This window comes from Gavialis gangeticus, unplaced genomic scaffold (assembly GCF_001723915.1).
Source record: "Gavialis gangeticus isolate Ggan-Ray unplaced genomic scaffold, GavGan_comp1, whole genome shotgun sequence".
Classification (NCBI taxonomy): domain Eukaryota; kingdom Metazoa; phylum Chordata; order Crocodylia; family Gavialidae; genus Gavialis; species Gavialis gangeticus.
Window position 1 is genome coordinate 151,037,400 of NW_017729025.1, and position 8,524 is coordinate 151,045,923.

Below are 8,524 nucleotides of genomic sequence, written 5' to 3' on the forward strand. Positions count from 1 at the left end.
ACTGGCATGTATGCACATCACCCTTCCAATCAGGATTTAATGCGTGGCTGAATTCAGTGCTGCTTTTCTGCCACCAATTCAACGGTGAAGTCTTAACTGCTCAGACATAACTGGGAACATCCCAGGACAAATTGCTGGCATTTTTTATCCCATGAACCTTTAGAAAAAAGGTCCTGGGACAACGTACATCTGAACAACTGTACTTTGTCCTGCAATAAAATGGTTTTTCCCCAGAGGAAAAAGTGTAACATTTGCCAGTTGCCCCTGATAACTAGCGAAGTTGTACCCAACTTCCTCACCACTATATGGAGATCATAGTACAATTTTAGCTACTTCCCTTGGGAAGACTACAGCAAGTTTTTTTACTGCTTTGATTTTACCTTTGGAAAAAAGGCACGTCTCAGAAGGTACTTCCCTAGTCATTTCTTTTGAATTTCCATTGCATGCAAGATAAATGCCAATGTTGCACAAAAGAGCCTTGAGTTGGGGTGGGGGGAGACGAAGAAAAAAAAATTATACACAAATGAGGAAGTTCAAACACTAATTACTATAAACATGAATTACTTTAGGAGGCCAACCAGTTCTGCATGCAGAATTGCTTTCAAGCTTCAGCTGCATAACCCTCAAGACATGGTTTTTTTTGGAATAGCCTTTAAAATCTCCAATTAAAAGTTTGGTTTTAAAAATAAAACATTTCACAGAACTCCCTTTTTTCTAATAAGAGATTTTTAAAAGGAGTGTTTTTCCCTTGGGCAAAGGAAAAAAAGTGTGACAACCAAATCTGTTAGGCTTGAACAATCCAGCAGCTTTTCAGAAACCAATGACATGCATGCAAACACACTTCAGAGCCAATGTTAAGAATAAGACAAGGTAACACTTCAGGTTTCTATTTAAGTAACAGTCACTTGTTCCATTTAGAACCAGGACCCTATGAAGAGGAAGACATTGTTAGAGTAACAGCTGACAGAAATATTATACCAAACAACATCCACCCTGTTATGCATCATCTAGTCACGAACAGCCAGCCTCAGAGAAACTTTTGTTTTTTTTACTCAAACACCACAGCTACCATTAGAAACTCCCCAAAATACAAGGCACCATGTTTATACTACAAAAAAATTGAGATGCAGAACAGTTATTTCCAGGACTCCTACTGACAATTAAATATCATCTGCTACTTAAAACCCAAGACAAACTGCCTTATATTGAAAATAATATTACAAGCCGTGTTAAAGAGATATGGTACACTCAGTTTAAAGGCATTACACCGAGTTTTCTTCTTGAAACTGCTAAGTTACTTAGATAACCCAAAAAGGATATCCTCTACAGAAATATGCTGCTAGTTTAGTGGTTATATACAGCCACATATCAAGCCGAGATTTAGGATTACTTGCTAGATGATCGAGCAACTGCAATCCATGATGACAAAAGGGAGCCTAGCATTCAAGTTACAGTAGATAACAATGCAAGATGAATTATCGTAGTCTAGAAGAGCAGTTCTCAGCCAGGGTGCTGCAAGCTGGGTGCTATTGGGGCCAGGTTAAAATGCCTCACACCTCCTAAGAAGATAGGCTGAGAAGCAGATGCAGCTGGAGCCCATGCTTTTCTGCAGCCCTTCCTAGTCCAATCCTACATGCTCCATCTGGGAACAGGCATACCAGGCAAGTGGGACTGACCCATATCCCTCTTTCCAGGAGCACGAGGGGTCAGACTGGGAAGGGCTCTGGCAGGAATAAAGCACTGGCTTGCAGGCATTCGCAGTGTCTGGTAGAAAGAGCTAGGTGCAGGGATGCCCAGGGTAGTAAGACTACCCTCATTTCCCTGCCTTCTCCCTCCCTCCCTTCTGCCACCCCCAGCCAACTTCAGGGGCACAGGGCAGTTCTGCCCAGGGCACAACTCATTAGTTACACCTCTGCTCCTACATGCTTTCAGTTAATCAGAAAAACCCAACACAAGCAGGAACATGCAACACTGCCCTCGCTGAGAACCACTGGAGGCAAGCCAAGACAGTATAACAGCGGCTCTCGGGCAGGGATGCCAAAGTCAAGGCACCCCTCTACAGCTTCTAACTAAAGAGGGTGAAAACCACTGATTTAAAGATGGCCACATAGAGGAAATAATTAAGCCCAGAGTCGATTTCAAGGTGGAGTTTTGATATTGGCACAAACACACTTACCTTTAAATTTTGACCGAATGTTTGCCAGTTCTTTGTTTATTCTCTTTATCTCTGCTTCTTTGCTTTTGCCTGAAAAAGAGCAGAAACACTAGATCAAGGCCTGGCATTTCAAACAGCCCCCTAATTTATTCTACCATGTTCCCCTGCTCCCTATCCCCCACTAATCATCCATCTCGAGTATACAAGCAGCAGATGTTTCCACATGTCACGGAACAAAAACAAATGTCACGTTATACAAAATGTGAAAATTTTATACAGGAACTGCATAATCCTTAAAGAACCTATACTGAAATGGTTCCAAGGGCACTTACCACAAAACTTATTTCAAATTCTCCAGACATGTAGAAGCTCACCTCTTCCATTTGTTTCAGTTTTGATTTATATTCCTTAGAACATATTAGTTTCTCCATTTTTTGTGAAAGCCAACAAGAACATTGGGTCCTTGACAGAACATACATAACTAGGTTGCAAGTTAAAACAGAAATCCTTGACATCCTTGACCAACAGCAACTTGCAGCAGGAATGGGTGAGAGCATTTAGGCAGGCAAGGTTCTTTGAGTGGATGCAATATCTTTTATTAGACCAACTGAGTAGTTGAAAAAGTTCTTAGCAGCTTTTGGGCACAAGTCACCCTTCTTCAGACACAGGGAACCTCTGCTGGTCTGAGACTTTACACTTCTAGCTTCTCTCATTCCTTGGAGTCTCAGACCAGCAGAGACTCCCTATGCCTAAAGAAGGGTAACTGCACCCAAAAGCTGGCTAAACTTTGTTCTAACTACTCAGGTGGTCTAATAAAAAAAGTTATCACATCCACTCAAAGAACCTTGCCTGCCTATGTCCTAAGACCAACACGGCTACAACCAAAAACTCAGAGAATTTAGACATTTTAACAGATTAAAAACCTAAAAAAAGTCACCAACATAAGGCTGTGACTTTTCTTTTTAGTTTTTCCATTTAGTCAGACTGGCATTACCCTCAAAAAAAAGGTTCCTGAGGAATTCTGTTATGCCACTGCAAAAGACCTCCTACAATTAAGTCCTTAATACACAGACAGCTTTCGTATTGATTATCCGTTAGTGGATGGGCAATATTAGCAGCCTTTGAGAGCCTGACCTTAGAGCTATTGCAAAGTGGTACGAACTTTTTAATCAGAGGACTTGCTTAAAAGGACACTTTTGTTTCTTTACAGTCCAGTAAGAGAAACTCACAACCAGTTTTCCTGGTTATTAACCTTGGAACATAGAGCAGAAAAATTCTGTACATAAACCCAGTAAGTGAAGAACAAGGCTCTAGCATAGCTCAAAAACCGACAGTCACAAGCCAACAGAATGTTTGCATGAAAGAGTATAAAGTACTGCTGTAGAAGGATTAAGTTCACACCATATTAAATAGGAAACTGCCTTACCAGTACAATTTGTACTTCACAGCATTTGTTTTCCAAGAATAGGCATAAAAATATTTTCTGCTTAACAGGGCAGGGAAGAAGGCCACCCACAGTTATTCATAAAGACTGGCTGTATTTTGCCACTAAAATGATGCAACTTTTTCCTAGCTACACAAAACTATTCAAGCTTCATAAACATGCAATACACAAATCAGCGTTATACCAATTGTTGACCTTGTTACCCTGCTGGAAAATTAGCTGCTGCTTCATTTTTAGACAGAAGCAGTGAAGGCTGGTTTCCCTTACCTCTATTTGGAACAGTAAGGCTACAAGAGACCTCAGGTCATTTAGTCCAACCATGGCTCAAAGCAGGATCATCCATGACTACACTATCCCAGTAAAGCATTTGTCTCAACTGCTTTTAGAAACGTTGAAGGATGGAGACACCGCAACCTTTGTGGGTAGCCTGTCCCAAGGCTTCACCACCCTCAATCAGGAAGTCTTTTGTTACTCAAAACTAAGAATTTTCCTTGCTGCAATACAAGGCCAAAACTCCTTTCCTCTCCCCTGCAGCAACACAAACTAGTCCAGGTGTCAGCAACATTTTTGGGCAGTGCCAAACACTCACAACCCCAACTTGTAAGCTGTTGGCATACCAGGGGGAGATGGCAAGAGACCCAATCTCTGGTTGTGGCAGCACAGCCCTGGCCCCTTCCCTGAGGTGCAAGTACCAAGCAAGATGCCTTTGCATGCCATGCTCTGTCACATGTGCCAGGCGGTGCCTATCCCTGAACTAGTCTATCACCATCTTTATAGCCACCTGTGACAGACTAGGGTTTTATTATAATATTTCAGTTTTAAAATCTGTTCATAGATTGCTTTGTGTTGTATTCACTTTTCATACCTCAGTTTGACCAGTTGGTGCAGGGGAAAATGAAGGGTTAGAGTCTCTACCAAGTCTCACAGCAGCCCCAGTGCGGGAGGAGACCATACGGACCTCCAGCATGGGACATTTTAAAGGCTTTGTTAATGCAACAAGGTGGGGGATAGGAGGGCAGTTTGGGGCTTGCGAACTTCCAAGAGCTAACTTGGGGGAGCTCTGGAGACTGAGGGTTGGACTGGGGACAGAGGGGCTGCTTAACCCTCTGGAGGGGGCAGAGAGCAGCAGACTAGGTGTTTTTTGCTCCAATAAAGCACCTTTACTAATGAGGAGCTGTTTGTCTCCTTGGAACTTTGGAGTATGCTTTTCCCTATCAAGAGACGAGTCCAGGAAGGAAGCTCCCAGGAGGCAAGGCCACAAAGCTAGAGGATCAGGAGCCAAATGGCCAGGGTCTCAGGAGCTAGAAGGACTCGGGACTCTCCCCCTATTCTGGAATCAAAACCTAGGCTGGCTTCAGGGGGCACTCAGAGACCAAACAGGACTGGAGAGGTCCCAAGCAAGCACCCATTGGGGGAGGGGAAGAAGGTATCTGTAACACCACCCTTCCAGTATTTGAAGACTTCATCAAAAATTCTACCCAAACCCCAGTCTTCTCTCTTCCGAACTAAATAACTCTAGTTCTTCCAGTCTGTCCTGAGAAGGCATGTTTGTCACACCTCTAAATCACTTTCTTTGTTCTCTGCTGGACTTTCTGATCTGCCCACATGTTTCTTGATGAGACCCAAAAACTGGACACTATTCCAGGTGAGGCCTCACTAGTACCTATTAAAGCAAGATAAAATTACTTCCCTTAATTCGCAAGTGATCCTCCTATTAGCACAGCTCAGTACCATGTTGGCCTTTCACAAGATAAGTACAACCTTCTGACGAAATGCACCTATCAATGGCTCAGTGCCTCCCACCCCAAAACCAGCCACCATTTAAGCAATCATGGTGCTGTATGAGCGGGTTGTACAGTAAATCAGTTTCCAAATTCAATGATCCACATGGGTCTAGCAGCCTGCAACAGGAAGAGAGGCAGCAAGAAGTAACAAAACATTATTTGCCTGAAAACTCAAGGAAGGAGCCTTCAACAAGAACTGACTAGGTGGATCAAAGCAAGAGGCTGGAAAACACATAAAATAATATCACCCTTACTTTTAAGTTGGGGGGGGGGGCAGGTTTGGGGTTGAATTAGATGGGCAGGTAGCTTTAAAAAAAATTAAAAAGAAGAACTGAAGCTGTGCACTTTATTTAGCTTACGCAGATACCTCTGCCAGAATGATTAAAAGGAATAAGTGGGTATCAATACACAGCTCTGCATCAGCAATACACACATTGCTGCTTTGGCACTGGCTCTTTACCACCTACTGTTGTAAATATTTATTTGTTGTTTCGACTTGTCCCACAATTGAGTCTATTACCCTATCTGCACATCAATAGCTGTCCATTACTGTATATTTAAGTGAGGCTTTCTATTCTGTAATTTCCCCCCAGAGCTTTACAGAGAGCACTACTTAAGCAGACACGTCTTGGCAGAGAATGCATGAAACATCATAGCTACAAACATTTTAGACTAACACTGCCACCACACAGCCAAGGCAACATCTTGAACATCCTGATCTAGCCACCTAGGTCTTTAAGATACCCTTGAACTTAACCAAAGAAATCCACACACACTGGAAAAAAGTTATTAGGATTTAAAATAACCCAGTTCAAAAGTGCATTTCAATCTTCATACTTCAGTCCAAAAAGTGTATTTAGCAAGTTTATTTTGCAATAGTTTTTACCCAGAAATTTGTTCCCTCCCAAGCTGAAATTCAAGTTGTCAAAGCACACAAACCAGCATCTTAGCAGTGGTGAGAATGCCTCAAATCACTCTGAGAACTGGGACAACAGTGAGTAAATTCAGTTATTTCTGCCTTTTCTCTGCCAGTTCTATGACCCTCCATAGCATATCAGAGTTAGATTCACCATCTTGAGATTTCAGTACCATTGCTTTGATATTGGTCCCTTTTGGGAAGATCTTTTAAATCCTTAGTTAGTGTCAGAAGGCTAGTTTACATGCCCATTTGATTTGAATGTCTACTACCTATACCTTTTATTTGTGCATACATTAAAATCCAGCTAAAAACTATTTAAGTTACACTACTCAGCATTCCTCAAAACTCTGTAGTCACCACTAAGGTGACTACGAGTTCAAGAACAAGAGGGGTGAATTAGGAACATTATGAATGTCAATAAAATATAAGAAATTAAAATGCAGTTCCCATTAAAAATTGCAATACATTTTTTCGCTTGCTCATAAAAGTTTAGCATTTCCAAGCAGCGTTTCAATGTCTGGGCTCCAACACCATGTTAGTGGAGGACTGTTAGTTCTGCCTTCAGGCTGAGAAGAGATAAAGAGCTTTGCAGAAAAATGGGTTGGGAAGAAAGCAGGGTGGGGGAGAACAACCAACCCCCATGCACTTGAGTTTTCCTTTGTTGTTAACAATAAGACTAAGCAACACCTTTGACAATCTTGTGAGATCTGTGTAGAGGCAACACACAGCATGCTAGTTATTAAAAAAAAAAAAAAAAAAAAGTCAGCAGCACCTAGTCTTATAAGACTGTTTGTATTATAACAATACATGTTACAACCTCCTGTAACGCAAGCTTGACTGGACTAAATTTCAGCACGAGTTCAATTCAAGATCAGAACAGGGATGGATCAAGAGCAAGGTGTTCTCCGAACATGGCATTACAATTATGGCTAATTATTATGAATAATACTGTTTGTCCATTTCTGCACTGAAGTTTCCCTAGTAATAAACCCCCTTAAAAGATTATCTGTAGGTCAGTCCTATTTTCAGCTATAGGGCCTGTTTCCATGTTTTTCCACTCTTCTGGTCACAAAAGTGTCAGTAACTAGTAACAGAAGGTAGAAGACATATTTGCACCATATCAAAACTGAATCAGGGATGCACAAGCTTTTCAAAAGGAGCAGCTTACTCCTTCAGATAGAATTTGATGGAATAAGCCACTACTTACAAAAGCTTATAGACTGGCTAAATCTCATGCACAGCATAAAGGTGGATAACCACCACGCCTTCTGCCCCATTTCAGACTAACACAGCTAACTACCTCTCAAAAACAAACAAAGCAACCCTCCCCACCCACACCTTATGCCATTTTACTAGAACACTGACCTTTAAAATGTGAATCACCAAATGAAGACATTTTACTTCCTTTGAAAAAATTCATTTAGATAGCTAGGCACCACAGAACACTGAACTGTGTGCAAGATCATTATTCTGTTCCATATTTTGTTTGGCAGTAACTTTAAAATGTTACTATGAGAAGCAGCAGGTAGAGCACCCGTTAGAGATAAACCTTGCTTTTATAAGTGTAAAATTTAGACCAAAAATTTGATATGCAAAAAGTGCTTGAGTCCATCGATAAAGTTAGGACTGTTGTGAATACAGCTTCCATAGCTTTCAAATTAAGAATTTTGCCACACTTCCGCTAGTTGCTTTTTAAACCAACACTGCAAGATAGAACTTTTAACCAGATAAAGAAACAGATGATTAGTTGCTTGGTCTCCTTCTCAGTCTGAGAACCAGCCAGGCCTTAAGTTCTGTGCTTGAACCACAAAATTATTCTCCTTCCTTAAAGGAGGTTTCAAGAAGAAATTTCTGCCCTTTAGATTCATGTTTAGAAACTGGGTTCTTTGTTTCCCTAGTAAATCAACTGCTACAAGTATTTCAATACAACCACCCTTCTACTTAGGAATGTGTGATGTCAGCACCTTTAAGGGAGGACAGATTACAGTCTCAGATGAGAGAAACTACTTCTTTTAGCTTAAGCTTTTTAAACCATTTAATGCAATTGCTCCAAATCCTTGAAGCTTTACAAATGTATAGCAAGAGCCAGAAGCAAGTGCGGTCCCTCTTACAAAAACTTTAAAAAAAGGGCATCTTCATACAAGTCTGTGGCCATACACCAGTGGGGCTCAGCCTTCTGGCCCCCTGTGCCTGGATCAGCCCTGCACCACCCCCACATGCTG

General features: G+C 41.5%; 1 protein-coding gene across 5 annotated transcripts in view; it reads right to left on the reverse strand.

Annotated features, from left to right (window-relative positions):
• AP2A2 (adaptor related protein complex 2 alpha 2 subunit) overlaps positions 1 to 8,524 on the reverse strand; it is a 124,853-nt gene that overhangs the window by 67,375 nt on the left and 48,954 nt on the right. For all 5 annotated transcript variants that reach the window (XM_019519768.1, XM_019519767.1, XM_019519766.1 and 2 more), the window contains exon 2: positions 2,177 to 2,245. In XM_019519768.1, the coding sequence (XP_019375313.1) occupies positions 2,177 to 2,245 (69 nt within the window). The remainder of the gene's footprint in view (positions 1 to 2,176; positions 2,246 to 8,524) is intronic.